The sequence below is a fragment of the Phyllobates terribilis genome, unplaced genomic scaffold, assembly GCF_046119375.1.
Source record: "Phyllobates terribilis strain yellow unplaced genomic scaffold, ASM4611937v1 Scaffold_8__6_contigs__length_399053987, whole genome shotgun sequence".
Taxonomy (NCBI): domain Eukaryota; kingdom Metazoa; phylum Chordata; class Amphibia; order Anura; family Dendrobatidae; genus Phyllobates; species Phyllobates terribilis.
In genome coordinates this window covers 262,274,970-262,291,426 of record NW_027362768.1, presented here as the reverse complement: position 1 = coordinate 262,291,426, position 16,457 = coordinate 262,274,970, and the positions used below count along the sequence as shown (strand labels likewise).

At 44.2% G+C, this 16,457-nt stretch overlaps 1 protein-coding gene across 2 annotated transcripts in view; it reads left to right on the top strand.

Moving 5' to 3' along the window:
* LOC141157212 (cytochrome P450 2D15-like) overlaps positions 1-16,457 on the top strand; it is a 267,789-nt gene that overhangs the window by 88,229 nt on the left and 163,103 nt on the right. For both annotated transcript variants that reach the window (XM_073644201.1, XM_073644202.1), the window contains exon 3: positions 14,544-14,696. In XM_073644201.1, the coding sequence (XP_073500302.1) occupies positions 14,544-14,696 (153 nt within the window). The remainder of the gene's footprint in view (positions 1-14,543; positions 14,697-16,457) is intronic.

Genomic DNA, 16,457 nt, shown 5'->3' with positions numbered 1-16,457 from the left:
GGTGGGGCAAATCACACAGCAGGAGTGATCTCAGATCAGGGACCTATGAAGTTGACGCGCCCCCTGGGCCGTAGGGTACCCGTAGCCGGGCCGGTAGACGCTGGGGGTTGTAGTCACTGTGGCGGTGACCCGGTCCGTGACCCAGGGCGGTCAATCCAACGGTAATTTGTATATATGGATTTTATAATGTCCGACTACGCCACCTGTGGAGTGCGGCCAAAGGGGCCGCCGCTGCGGAACAGTCCTCTGAAGCTGGTGGTTTTGCAGCAATGGTATTATTACTCAACACAGGAAGAGTGTAGCTTCAGGGCAGTGTGGGTGGATGATGGTGGTTGTAGTGCAGGGAGTCAGTAATGAACACAGAGTCCGTGTGATGCAGTCCCAAGATCTTTACTCACAGTTGTTGCAGTCCAGATTACAGGTACCAGAGCAATCTCACCCGTCGTGCTGTGCGTACTCAGTGAGGGGCTCAGTCCACCCCCAGATAGCTCCGGAGAACTTAGCAGGACCCCCTTCTGTGTGTCCTTTCTCTGGCCTTCTCCCTGCACCTCACACCCAGTGACACTTCTACCCGGTATCCTCGGGCCTTGGCGGGCGACTTGTGTTCCGTCCCCTGGGTCCTATGTGGCTACCTTCTTAGTGAGACTGGTGTGGACTTTTGCCTGCAGTACATGAAATGCTGCAGCCTCCGGTTTCTAGTTGAGCCTTGCTGTTTCTCCTCTAGTTGAGGGACCGGTTCCCCTTATCTGGCCTGACCCCTCTACCTCCTGGTAGCAGCGGGAGTACAGGTGGCCTTCTGCACGGCCCGTAGCCCTAGGCTCCCTTCGGTTCCTGGAGCCTTCCTGCTCCCACTCCTCTCTTCTCTCCTTCAGTCCTGGGCCTCCCAGGCTAGGCCCGCCTCCGGAGCAGAGCTCATGCCGAGCCTCTGCTCCTGTCACTTTTCCTCCTCTGACTGGCTTGCTCTTTCTAAGATGGCTTCCTATTTATACTCTCCCTGTCATGTGCTCCTCTAAGCTGCTCCCCTATGCACCCACTACATAGGAACCTCCCACCAGCTAGGGACCTGGGACTGTGCTCTCCCTTAGGAGCAATCTCGCCCTACCCCCACTGCGGGTATGTGTTGGATGCAGGTGTTAGGGTCCCGAGCCATACGCCTTCCTTACCTGAGGGTGAGATACCACACCTCTGGGTGAGATGCAGTAACTCTGTGGCGACTGAACCCTCAGGGGCGCCACACACCCTTCTGCACAGTTTTGAAATGGCGACGAAGATGTTTAGTGCTGACGACGATGCCATTATCAGCATGACTATTCCGGTGATTTACATGCTGGAGCACACATTAAACAGAATTCAGAGTCAGGTGGTGGGACAAGAGAAGGTGGAGGAGGAAGTAGAGGAGGAGTCGTATGCGGAAGGGATAACATCTCCAAGGTCCAGACGGTTGGCAGCACCAAGGCGGCAGGCATGGGAGGGTGGGGGAGAGGGATTAACCTGGGCGCATGGTAGCAGCCAAACTGTTGAGGAAGGTGCAGGAGCCGAGGAAGAAGTGGAGGATGAACTGGCGATGGGCATGGAAGACTCATCAGATGAGGGAGACCTTGATCACATTTCTGTTGTGCGAGGTTGGGGGGAGAGGGCAGAGGAAGGAAGCATGATTCTTACCTCGCTACCAACACAACAAGGACTTGGTCCTCCTGGATGCGCAAGACACATGAGTGCCTTCTTGCTGCACTACCTGCAACATGACCCTCAGATTGCAGAATTCGAAGTAATCCCGACTACTGGGTTGCCACACTCTTAGATCCCCGGTACAAAAGTAAATTTGCCGAATTAATTCCTGCCATAAAAAGGGATTGACGCATGCAGGAGTATCTGCAGACGCTGTTGCAGAATCTTACATGTGCTTTTCCACAAAACACCAGTGGTGCACGAAGTGAATCTCACAGTTCTGCCAACCGTGGGACTGTCGAGTCTTCATCACTCAAACCGTAACAGTAACACAGTATCTGCTGGTAACAGCAATTTTGTGGAATCGTTTCACCACTTTTTTAGACCATCCTTTGCAAGGCCACAGGAGACAAGAAGTCTGACACATAGTCAATGCCTAGAGAGGATGGTGCAGGAGTATCTCCAAGTGAACATCGAAGCCATGACTGTGTCACTGGACCCTTGCTCATTTTGGTATTCCAATCTGGAAAAATGGCCGGAGCTCGCCACTCACGCCTTGGAGATCTTGTCATGCCCTGCAGCCAGTGTTCTTTCTGAACGTGTGTTCAGCGCTGCTGATGGTGTGCTGACAGATAAGCGCACGCGGCTGTCCACTGAGAATGTAGACAGACTCACGTTCATAAAGATGCACAAATCATGGATTCGCAAGGACTTTTCTAACCCTGTGTTATCCTTGGGAGACTAAAAGCTTGAGGATTTGGTAATATCACCTCACCAACCGTTTTAAGCAACTGTGGGGCAATTGATGCCACTTAACCCTAGAACGCATGACCATAAAAATCTACACTTTCATATACCTGGGGCCTTTTAGGCCTGTGTGCAAATAACATGGAATAACTCAAACTCAAATGACAAACAACTATATACATGAAGAATACCTAGAGTTTCAAAATTCTAACTAAAGTAATCTTGCAGAAAATAGAAAACAATTAACAGGGCAGTACTGCGAGGCCCCAGGTATGCGTTCTAGGTTTAAGTGGTGTCTGTGCCACAATTTTGGGAAAAAATGGAGACTCTTTTTGGAGTCCCCTTGCTGTGTCTTACGTGACGTTGGCATCGTCAATTCCAGGTGGGTTGGGTCACTCCCCCCCCCCTTTTAACTGTAAGAAACTACATACACTATGGCTTGGGGTAACACAGATGGTTGAGTCTGAAGAGCTGTTTACTCAGAGGTCTGCTCCAAATCTTCAGTGTCTGCTAGTCAGCGTAGAATTTTTAACTGCATCTAGCCTAGGCAATACTTTGGGCGTAGTAGCCCAGCTGCGAAGCAAGCTGCACCGCCTGTGTATCTAATAAGAAGTTTTAAATGCATCTAGCCAAGGCAGACTGTGGGGACCCCCAACCAAACCCAGACGCTCAGCCCCCCTACCGCCCCCCTTTCCTTGACAATACAATAATGTAACTCTTACAACTGGATGGGTGAGGATCGGTCACAGCTTTATTAACTCTTTATACTCATTCCATTAGAAAGGCATTTTATTTCTAAAATAATTCAGCTTGTTGCAGCATGCCCTGGGTCTCCACTCCGGCAACTTGGCCAACAAGTGTAACTCTCCAACATGTCCTTTCTATTTCCAGGCCACGGAGGATCCTGAGTACTCGTATGCAGGACTCTGACCCCCACCCATCACTCTTAACGCTTGTTCCACTCCGTCCTGGAGTCCTGACAGGAATATGTCAAGTCCAATATCCATTAAGTGAACACCGTCGGGCCGTATGAGGCCTGCTTTATCTCCTTCCAGTTGTCGGTGTCGTACCACTACACCACCTCTGTCTCTTCTAAATTTTGCCATCCGAATATTTATTACCCGCCTTGTCCGTTCGATGGCCATTATGTCTCGCTCACCTTGCCATACCGCTATCGGCACAATCTCTGACCATACTATAGCTAGTTTTGTGAAAAATTCTCTGAAGCGCTCAGTGTCTAGTTTCATTATTGCCATTAGTTATGCGCTCTTGTGATGACCTAGGGTGTTTCCCCCGGCCTGTATAACTAAGATGACCGGACATCTTGCCTCTCTCCCTACCTTGATTACCTCCATTAGTACCTGTGGCCATAGCAGGCCTCTAATACCTCTCCAGTTGAAATATGTGTTATGAAACTCTAATTTCCTCCCGCCTGGGCGGACTTTCGCCCTTTTTTCTGCCCAATATATATACGAGTGGCCTATCACCCACACTGTTGGCTTAGCGTCACCTGTAAAAGAAACAAACCACGTTAGGATAACAAGTCCGGTCTTATGTATCTTGCCAAACACGTGGATCACCATCTCCCTATCCTCTGAACTTCCGTTCTGACAGTCCTGCTCTTGCTGCTTCCGTGGCCGCGCCTATGCGGAATGAGTGTGTCCCGTAATCTTTGGGGTGGTTCCCTGCCGATGTTATGCATTTATTAAATATAGCTTGGAACTGGTATCTTGATAATGGCGTTCCATCAATGTGTGATAGGAAGAAATTACTTTGTGATCTGATGGTTAGATATGTTTTTACTATTGTTACCCGACTCAGTGTACCGTTTGTGGGTTGTAGAAGTACCCAAGTGCCCCTGCCCGCTGGAACCGTTTTCGATTTGTGTATGCGTAGACGTATTGCATTATTGGCTATGACTACGTCCTGGTGTAATAAGCCTCCACTGGTGGTAATTTTGGATTGAGGGACTAATTCGCTTATGCATAGCGCCCCGAAGAAGGCGATCACAAATGCAGTAGACAGTAGTGTTGCTTCAAATTGTGAGTGTCATGTTAATGGTGTTAGGGATATGATGTGAGAAATCAGTTTTAGGGACACGGGACGGAACGTCTACACTCCTGACTTGGCTGACCCCTTTTCCACCCTTTTATGGATTGTCTGATGATGAATCTTTGTCACATCTCCCCAATTCAGTAGTTGGAAGTGAAATGCTACTCCGGTCAGACACCGCTGCGCTGACGCCCTTGATATGCCCCTCATCATTAGCTGGTGGAGAAATTCTATGGTGACTTGTGATCTGGCTTGTTCACATTGGTCAACCCGTCTGCCTGCTACTAGTCGTGTCCACTCTTCCCATGACTTACAGTATGCTTGCCACGTCGACGGGGCAACTGATGCTCTGATTAATGGCATCAACTATTCGCCACTAGATCCCATAGGGAAGGTGCGCAACTGTTGTCCCGATGGGTGGGCGTTGTGGAAGAGCTCTGTGAAAATCTGCCAATTGAATTGTTATAAAGCGTTAGCAGCAGCTTTAGACCCCTCAGCATAGTGGCTACCGCGGACCCATACATTGTGTTTTAGGCACAGGAATGCTAGCCTGGGTAGTAGGCCTAGCAATGGGAGAGACGATAATGCCATCTTATTAATGCAGTGCGCTAGGCTGGTGTTTTTTGTTATGAAGCGTATATTTTTGTAAGCCAGGAGCGCGCCCCATATTTCTATTGCTACCACTATTGGGAAGAAAAATTATTTTCAGGGCTAGATGCAGCTAAAAATTATTATTAATTTAAAAGCTGGTGGAGCTTGGTATAGATGGCCTAATACAATGAATCCCACACACTGCTAGAAGGCCAAATATTTTTTTCAGAGGTAGATGCAGAAAAAAATTATATTCAGTTTGCAACCTGATGGAGGTCAGTATAGATGGACTAATAGAACAAGTCCCACACACTGCTAGAAGGCCAAATATTTTTTCAGAGCTAGATGCAGATAAAAATTATTTTTAATTTGCAACCTGATGGAGGTCAGTATAGATGGACTAATAGAACAAGTCCCACACACTGCTAGAAGGCCAAATATTTTTTCAGAGCTACATGCAGAAAAGTATTATATTCAATTTGCAACCTGATGGAGGTCAGTATAGATGGACTAATAGAACAAGTCCCACACACTGCTAGAAGGCCAAAAATTTTTCAGAGCTAGATGCAGACAAAAAATTATTTTGAATTTGCAACCTGATGGAGGTCAGTATAGATGGACTAATGGAACAAGTCCCACACACTGCTAGAAGGCCAAATATTTTTTCAGAGCTAGATGCAGAAAAATATTACATTCAATTTGCAACCTGATGGAGGTCAGTATAGATGGACTAATAGAACAAGTCCCACACACAGCTAGAAGTCCAAATATTTTTTCAGAGGTAGATGCAGAAAAAAATTATATTCAGTTTGCAACCTGATGGAGGTCAGTATAAATGGACTAATAGAACAAGTCCCACACACAGCTAGAAGCCCAAATATTTTTTCAGAGGTAGATGCAGAAAAAAACTATATTCAGTTTGCAACCTGATGGAGGTCAGTATAGATGGACTAATAGAACAAGTTCCACACACTGCTAGAAGGCCAAATATTTTTTCAGAGCTAGATGCAGAAAAAAATTATATTCAATTTGCAACCTTATGGAGGTCAGTATAGATGGACTAATAGAACAAGTCCTACACACTGCTAGAAGGCCAAATATTTTTTCAGAGCTAGATGCAGACAAAAAATTATTTTGAATTTGCAACCTGATGGAGGTCAGTATAGATGGACTAATAGAACAAGTCCCACACACTGCTACAAGGCCAAATATTTTTTCAGAGCTAGATGCAGAAAAATATTATATTCAATTTGCAACCTGATGGAGGTCAGTATAGAAGGACTAATAGAACAAGTCCCACACACAGCTAGAAGCCCAAATATTTTTTCAGAGGTAGATGCAGAAAAAAATTATATTCAGTTTGCAACCTGATGGAGGTCAGTATAAATGGACTAATAGAACAAGTCCCACACACTGCTAGAAGGCCAAATATTTTTTTAGAGCTAGATGCAGATAAAAATTATTTTTAATTTGCAACCTGATGGAGGTCAGTATAGATGGACTAATAGAACAAGTCCCACACACTGCTAGAAGGCCAAATATTTTTTCAGAGCTAGATGCAGATAAAAATTATTTTTAATTTGCAACCTTATGGAGGTCAGTATAGATGGACTAATAGAACAAGTCCCACACACTGCTAGAAGGCAAAATATTTTTTCAGAGCTAGATGCAGAAAAATATTATATTCAATTTGCAACCTGATAGAGGTCAGTATAGATGGACTAATAGAACAATTCCCACACACAGCTAGAAGCCCAAATATTTTTTCAGAGCTAGATGCAGATAAATATTATATTCAATTTGCAACCTGATGGAGGTCAGTATAGATGGACTAATAGAACAAGTCCCACACACAGCTAGAAGCCCAAATATTTTTTCAGAGGTAGATGCAGAAAAAAATTATATTCAGTTTGCAACCTGATGGAGGTCAGTATAGATGGACTAATAGAACAAGTCCCACACACTGCTAGAAGGCCAAATATTTTTTCAGAGCTAGATGCAGATAAAAATTATTTTGAATTTGCAACCTGATGGAGGTCAGTATAGATGGACTAATAGAACAAGTCCCACACACTGCTCGAAGGCCAAATATTTTTTCAGAGCTAGATGCAGATAAAAATTATTTTTAATTTGCAACCTCATGGAGGTCAGTATAGATGGACTAATAGAACAAGTCCCACACATTGCTAGAAGGCCAAATATTTTTTCAGAGCTAGATGCAGACAAAAAATTTTTTTGAATTTGCAACCTGATGGAGGTCTGTATAGATGGACTAATAGAACAAGTCCCACACACTGCTAGAAGGCCAAATATTTTTTCAGCGCTAGATGCAGAAAAATATTATATTCAATTTGCAACCTGATGGAGGTCAGTATAGATGGACTAAGAGAACAAGTCCCACACACAGCTAGAAGCCCAAATATTTTTTCAGAGGTAGATGCAGAAAAAAATTATATTCAGTTTGCAACCTGATGGAGGTCAGTATAAATGGACTAATAGAACAAGTCCCACACACAGCTAGAAGCCCAAATATTTTTTCAGAGGTAGATGCAGAAAAAAACTATATTCAGTTTGCAACCTGATGGAGGTCAGTATAGATGGACTAATAGAACAAGTTCCACACACTGCTAGAAGGCCAAATATTTTTTCAGAGCTAGATGCAGAAAAAAATTATATTCAATTTTTAACCTTATGGAGGTCAGTATAGATGGACTAATAGAACCAGTCCTACACACTGCTAGAAGGCCAAATATTTTTTTCAGAGCTAGATGCAGACAAAAAATTATTTTGAATTTGCAACCTGATGGAGGTCAGTATAGATGGACTAATAGAACAAGTCCCACACACTGCTAGAAGGCCAAATATTTTTTCAGAGCTAGATGCAGAAAAATATTATATTCAATTTGCAACCTGATGGAGGTCAGTATAGAAGGACTAATAGAACAAGTCCCACACACAGCTAGAAGCCCAAATATTTTTTCAGAGGTAGATGCAGAAAAAAATTATATTCAGTTTGCAACCTGATGGAGGTCAGTATAAATGGACTAATAGAACAAGTCCCACACACTGCTAGAAGGCCAAATATTTTTTTAGAGCTAGATGCAGATAAAAATTATTTTTAATTTGCAACCTGATGGAGGTCAGTATAGATGGACTAATAGAACAAGTCCCACACACTGCTAGAAGGCCAAATATTTTTTCAGAGCTAGATGCAGATAAAAATTATTTTTAATTTGCAACCTTATGGAGGTCAGTATAGATGGACTAATAGAACAAGTCCCACACACTGCTAGAAGGCCAAATATTTTTTCAGAGCTAGATGCAGACAAAAAATTTTTTTGAATTTGCAACCTGATGGAGGTCAGTATTGATGGACTAATAGAAAAAGTCCCACACACTGCTAGAAGGCCAAATATTTTTTCAGAGCTAGATGCAGAAAAATATTATATTCAATTTGCAACCTGATGGAGGTCAGTATAGATGGACTAATAGAACAAGTCCCACACACAGCTAGAAGCCCAAATATTTTTTCAGAGGTAGATGCAGAAAAAAATTATATTCAGTTTGCAACCTGATGAAGGTCAGTATAAATGGACTAATAGAACAAGTCCCACACACTGCTAGAAGGCCAAATATTTTTTCAGAGGTAGATGCAGATAAAAATTATTTTTAATATGCAACCTGATGGAGGTCAGTATAGATGGACTAATAGAACAAGTCCCACACACTGCTAGAAGGCCAAATATTTTTTCAGAGCTAGATGCAGATAAATATTATATTCAATTTGCAACCTGATGGAGGTCAGTATAGATGGAGTAATAGAACAAGTCCCACACACAGCTAGAAGCCCAAATATTTTTTCAGAGGTAGATGCAGAAAAAAATTATATTCAGTTTGCAACCTGATGGAGGTCAGTATAGATGGACTAATAGAACAAGTCCCACACACTGCTAGAAGGCCAAATATTTTTTCAGAGCTAGATGCAGAAAAAAATTATATTCAATTTGCAACCTGATGGAGGTCAGTATAGATGGACTAATAGAACAAGTCCCACACACAGCTAGAAGCCCAAATATTTTTTCAGAGGTAGATGCAGAAAAAAATTATATTCAGTTTGCAACCTGATGGAGGTCAGTATAGATGGACTAATAGAACAAGTCCCACACACAGCTAGAAGGCCAAATATTTTTTCAGAGCTAGATGCAGAAAAAAATTATATTCAATTTGCAACCTTATGGAGGTCAGTATAGATGGACTAATATAATGATTCTATGCCCAAAAGGTTTTACTTCACTAGGTGCAGTAAAAAAATTGTTATTCTATACACAGGTGGTGTAGCTTGCAACACAGATAGGCTACTCCACTGACTAACACACTCTGCAATGTAACGGGTCTGGGAGGCGGAACCTCTGGGCTACTATACAAGGGGGCGGTCCTTGTAAGGGAGCGGGTGGCGACCAGGCAGGCAGTCACAGCAGGTGACCGGGACAGTCTCTGGGTGTACGGGCAGGAGGTTACGGCAAGTGATCGGGGCAGTCTCTGGATAAAGGGTAGGTACGACCTGTGATGGCTGAACCTCCAGGTAGGCTAGCAAGGCAGATGGAGGACGTGTGCTCCCAGGTGAGCAAGCGAGAGTCTCTGGAATAGCAGGTGGTCACAGCACGTGACGGCGGAGCCTCCAGGTAGGCAAGCAGGCAGGTAACGGAGAAGCGCTCCCAGGTGAGCGGGCAAGAGTCTCAGGAATAGCTGGTGGTCACAGCACGTGACAGCGGAGCCTCCGGGCAGGCAAGCAGGCAGGTAGCGGAGAAGCGCTCCCAGGTGAGCGGGCAAGAGTCTGGAGTAGCTGGTGGTCACAGCACGTGACAGCGGAGCCTCCGGGCAGGCAAGCAGACAGGTAACGGAGAAGCGCTCCCAGGTGAGCGGGCAAGCTGGTCCATAGACAGACTAACCGGAGTTGTAAGGCAGACCGTCGGACCTCAGGCAAGCAGGCAGGTGGCTGATGTGCGCTCCCAGGTGAGCAGGCAAGTTGGTCCTTAGACAGACTGACCGGAGTTGTAAGGCAGACCGTCGGACCTCAGGCAGGCAGGCAGGTAACAGGAAATCAGGCAGGATTAGGATTAGGACAGCAAACTGGCAGGAATCTGGCAGGTAACTGGCAGGTAACTGGCAACGGGACCTGAGGGCTGAAGCACAGGTGAGACACAGGTTCAAACAACATTGCTCGGGCACCTCCATTTTGGAGGAGGTGCCTTATATATGGTAAAGTCCTCCGGCCATTGGCCGGGGACTCCTTAGGACGGCGCGCGCGGCCCCTTTAAGAGGGAGGGAGAGCGCGCGCGCGCGCCCTAAGCACAGTGGCCGGGAAGGAGCGAGCGCTGCCAGCAGAGCGGGAGAGGGACGCCGGGCACGGAGCAGAGCGGTGAGGGGAACAGCGTCCCTGCCTAGCAGAGGGCAGGGACGCCGGCACTACATGCAATAGGCCAAAAAGGATTAGCTTTGCTTGATTTAGCCAAATGCTGTGAAAAAAAACTTGCACAGCACTGGCACAGACCTGCCTGGCAAAAACTGATAGGAACAGATGTAATTTAGTCCTGAAAAGGACTGCAATTACAATTAGTCTTTACTCCCACAACCTATCTATTTAAGAGCACAGACCTGCCTGATAAAAGTCGTAGGAAATGCTGTAACCTAGTCCTTAAAAGGACTGCAATCACAACTCTTCCCTACTCCCAAGCTATCTGTAGATTTGTGCGAAAATTGGCTTGAAATTAACAAGGTATGGCGCACACAGCAACAGCGGTGCCGTCTAACACGCAGCTGCAGCAGTGAGAAAATGGTGGTGACGGGGAAAATGACTGGGTCTTATAGGGCAAGGACATGTGACATACACTGCCAATGACACATGCCCTTGCTTGTGTGAAAAAAAGCACTTCGCTCCGTGTGTGCGCTGCTGATAGGCTGACAGATTGCACCTCCCCACTGTAAATGCGGGAAAGAGAAAAAAAAATGGAGATCTTCATTATTCCTGCAGAGATCCAACCCCTGCCCCTCCCCCTGCCCCGCTGTACACTCAAACTGCGTATTAACATTAATTTTCATCATTACTGAGAAAAAATCCAGTTATGATTTTGGTGCACGAACAGTTATCGAACATAACCTCGAACAGCCGAATTTTTTTCAAATCGTTCGTGTTCGCCGAACGGCTCGAACAGCGCCCAAAGCAGCTCGAATTTGAGATTGGCAAACAGTTCGAGTCGAACAACGCTCATCTCTACTGATTACTTGACATTTCATTGATTTGGTGGTGAAACTAGTGGCATGGCCATACACCGAAAGTGCCCCTGGAGCCATTTTTACAACAAGACAATGCCAGGCTGCATTTTGATCATGATACTGTGAGCAGTCTGCATGGCTTAAATGTGCTACCATGGTCTGCAGCATCTCTGGACTTTTTACCCATTGAGCATAGAACATTGGTCGGCAATTGCAAAGGGAGCTGCCAGCAACAGATTTTGATGATGTGCGTGCCCTAATGCTTTCAGCATGGAAGAACATTCCTCAGACAACAATTAAAGGGGTAGGATAAGGCATCAATGTATGATTGGCCGCCAATCAGCTGAAGTCCATACCTGCGGAAGCCCTTACCTGCGGTGCTTGGTCATCAAGTTATAGTGGCTGGCACTTGTTACTGCCCATCCGCCTCCTATTCAATGGAATGGGGGATAGATGTGCTGTACCCTGCAGCGGCCACTGCAGATGGACGGCCAAGCTTCGCAGGTAAGCATTTCCGGCCGGCGGCGGCGGCCGCTGGCACTGACAACAGCTGATCGGCGGGGGTGCTGCGTGCGGGACCCCGGCCGATCATACAATGATTCTCTATCCTATGGATAGGACATCAATGTGAAAGTAGTGGACAACTTTTTAATAACCTCATTGATAGCAGCCAATGCATGTGAGTGCAGGGATTTCTGCAACCACCTGCTTATACTTGATTTTTGTTATCATTTGCTTACCATTAAAATGTCTACCCATCTTGTGATTTGCATAATTCCACAACTTTCCCTTCTTTGTTGTGCAATTTCAATGTTGAGGAGTGTATTTACAGTGGGTACGGAAAGTATCCAGACCCCTTTAAATTTTTCACTCTTTGTTTCATTGCAGCCATTTGGTAAATTCTAAAAAGTTCATTTTTTTTCTCATTGAAGTACACTCTGCACCCCATCTTGACTAGAGAAAAAAGAAATGTAGAAATTTTTGTAAATTTATTAAAAAAGAAAAACTGAAATATCACATAAGTGATATAAGTATTCATAAGTATTCAGATCCTTTGCTCAATATTGAGTAGAAGCACCCTTTTGAGCTAGTACAGCCATGAGTCTTCTTGGGAATGATGCAACAGTTTTTTCACACCTGGATTTGGGGATCCTCTGCCATTCTTCCTTGCAGATCCTCTCCAGTTGAGTCAGTTTGGATGGTGAACGTTGGTGGACAGCCATTTTCAGGTCTATCCAGAGATGCTCAATTTGGGTTTAGGTCAGGGCTCTGGCTGGCTCAGTCAAGAATGGTCAGAGTTGTTCTGAAGCCACTCCTTTGTTATTTTAGCTGTGTGCTTAGGGTCATTGTCTTGTTGGAAGGTGAACCTTCGGGCAAGTCTGAGGCCCAGAGCACTCTGGAAGAGGTTTTCATCCAGGATATCTCTGTACTTGGTCGCATTCATGTTTCCTTCAATTGCAACCAACCGTCCTGTCTCTGCAGCTGAAAAACATCCCCATATCATGAAGCTGCCACCACCATGTTTCACTGTTGGGATTGTATTGGGCAGGTGATGAGCAGTGCCTGGTTTTCTCCAAACATACCACTTAGAATTATCACCAAAAAGTTCTATCTTCGTCTCATCAGACCAGAGAATCTTATTTCTCATAGTCTGGGAGTCCTTCATGTGTTTTTGAGCAAACTCTATGCGGGCTTTCATATGTCTTGCACTGAGGAGAGGCTTCTGTCAGGCCACTCTGCCATAAAGGCCCGACTGGTGGAGGGCTGCAGTGATAGTTGACTTTGTGGAACTGTTATCGGTTTCGGCGCCGGCCGGAAGTGCTTACTTGCGGTGCTTGGCCGTCAAGTTGTAGTGGCCAGTGCTTTTTACTGTACATCCGCCTCCTATTCAATGGAATGGGGGATAGATGTGCTGTACCCTGCAGCGGCCACTGCAGATGGACGGCCAAGCACCGCAGGTAAGCACATCCGTCACTGGTAACAGCTGATCTGCGGGGGTGCCTGGTGCAGATAGGGCATCAGTGTGAAAGTAGTGGACAACTCCTTTAACTTAAAGTACTATCTTCTGCAGCCTGCTGTACCTATGTGCAACTTGAAGGGTTGCATCGGTTACTTAAAATTGCTCTGCATCTCTGGGGTCCTCTTAGCCATTTGACTACTAATCCCTGTTTTTCGTCAGCCATGAGCATGCAACATGCATCTCAAATAAAATTTTGCTTTACAATCCAACTCTGGGCTGACACAGTCATGCCCCATCAGGTGATCAGGTCTTGGTCATGTCTCTCTACTGTCAGACAATTGGCTTGTCTCACATTGGCTGTAGGGGCATGCAGGTTCCTGTGGGACAACATGCATATACAGTATTTCCACAATCCACTCACTTCCTCATTTCTCTACTTAATAAATACTTTCATTGGTCTCGGACAAAGCAGTAATACCTTCACAATGCTATGTACCATCAAAGTGCCCCTATACCAGTATTAAGCCCTGAATTAGTACTTACTGATGTCAAAATCCTTCTCATTAACCAGTGACATATGAAGGGTTTGTCACCACAGCTGCATACATCGGACCATCAGCCATTAACAACCAAATAGCTAAACAGGCATTCAATAAATTACTGGGAACCATATTGAAGGGGCAACAATATGAGGGTTACATCCCACCACCAAACAAGCATGTGCCAAACCTATTCTCGCATTCTAGCATTTTCTATTTAAATTAGTTTTATTTTATTTATGTATATGAGTGATGTTTAAGTTGTAATACAAGAGATTTAGCATGTCTTATAAAGATTAAATGTAATTGTTGTTCAAAAGAAAAAAAATATTAAGAAAATTGAATGTTTTTTTGTAAACACATGGTGCCAGCATGAATGAACTAATTCTTTTATTAGGCTAAGGTCTCCCGACTGTATTTTCTCTCATTCAAAAATAACAGGCCAATTGTACTGGTCACACTCTGATCAGAGTATGTGATCCAATGTTTTGTTGGATCACACACGGACCAAAGATACGGTTATGTGCACGAGCCCTTAGCCTCACTGCTTGGTAGGTGTTAATGGAAAAACAGTGCTAATATTATCACTCCAGAATGATCATTGATTTTCACTGTCTAACAACATTCAACTTTTATACTGGCGTAAATCAAAATAGAAGATGTAAATGAAACACTATATTTCTTTCTTTGATAATGAACATTTTATATGTTAGGCATTCTATTCGCCCACTATGGGAGATCATGGAAAGAACAAAGAAGATTTACACTGACAGCACTTAGAAACTTTGGGATGGGCAAGAAATCCCTGGAGGAGAGAGTGACAGAAGAAGCACAGTTCCTTTGTTCTGAATTTCTGACTCAAAAAGGTGAGTTACAGAAGTTTGTGTAAAGTATAGTAAGAAAAAAATATATATGCATATATATGTATATATATATATATATATATATATATATATATAAATATATATATATATATATATATATATATATATATATATATATATATATATACAGTACAGACCAAAAGTTTGGATACACCTTCTCCTTTAAAGATTTTTATGTATTTTCATGACTTTGAAAATTGTACATTCACACTGAAGGCATCAAAACTATGAATTAACACTTGTGGAATTATATACTTAACAAAAAAGTGTGAAACAACTGAAAATATGGCTTATATTCTATGTTCTTCAAAGTAGCCACCTTTTGCTTTGCACACTCTTGACATTCTCTTGATGAGCTTCAAGAGGTAGTCACCGGAAATGGTCTTCCAACAATCTTGAAGGAGTTCCCAGAGATGCTTAGCACTTGTTGGCCCTTTTGCCTTCACTCTGCGGTCCAGCTCACCCCAAACCATCTCGATTGGGTTAAGGTCTGGTGATTGTGGAGGCCAGGTCATCTGGCGTAGCACCCCATCACTCTCGTTCTTGGTCAAATAGCTCTTACACAGCCTGGAGGTTTGTTTGGGGTCATTGTCCGGTTGAAAAATAAATGATGGTCCAACTAAACGCAAACCGGATGGCATAGCATGCCGCTGCAAGATGCTGTGGTAGGCATGCTGGTTCAGTATGCCTTCAATTTTGAATAAATCCCCAACAGTGTCACAAGCAAAGCACCCCCACACCATCACACCTCCTCCTCCATGCTTAACGGTGGGAACCAGGCATGTAGAGTCCATCCTTTCACCTTTTCTGCGTCGCACAAAGACACGATGGTTGTAATCAAAGATCTCAAATTTGGACTCGACAAACCAAAGCACAGATTTCCACTGGTCTAATGTCCATTCCTTGTGTTCTTTAGCCCAAACAAGTCTCTTCTGCTTGTTGCCTGTCCTTAGCAGTGGTTTCCTAGCAGCTATTTTACCATGAATGCCTGCTGCACAAAGTCTCCACTTAACAGTTGTTGAAGAGATGTGTCTGCTTCTAGAACTCTGCGTGGCATTGACCTGGTCTCTAATCTGAGCTGCTGTTAACCTGCGATTTCTGAGGCTGGTGACTCGGATAAACTTATCCTCAGAAGCAGAGGTGACTCTTGGTCCTCCTTTCCTGGGGCGGTCCTCATGTGAGTCAGTTTCTTTGTAGCACTTGATGGTTTTTGCAACTGCACTTGGGGACACTTTCAAAGTTTTCCCAATTTTTCAGACTGACTGGCTTTCATTTCTTAAAGTAATGATGGCCACTCGTTTTTATTTACTTAGCTGCTTTTTTCTTGCCATAATACAAATTCTAACAGTCTATTCAGTAGGACTCTCAGCTGTGTATCCACCAGACTTCTGCACAACACAACTGATGGTCCCAACCCCAGTGAAAACCATTTCCGGTGACTACCTCTTGAAGCTCATCAAGAGAATGCCAAGAGTGTGCAAAGCAGTCATCAAAGCAAAAGGTGGCTACTTTGAAGAACCTGGAATATAAGACATATTTTCAGTTGTTACACACTTTTTTGTTAAGTATATAATTCCACATGTGTTAAGTCATAGTTTTGATGCCTTCAGTGTGAATGTAAAATTTCCATAGTCAAGAAAATACAGAAAAATCTTTAAATTAGAAGGTGTGTCCAAACTTTTGGTCTGTACTGTACATATATATTGAATGGATTCAGGCTGCCAGGAAGGCATTAGGTAGCAT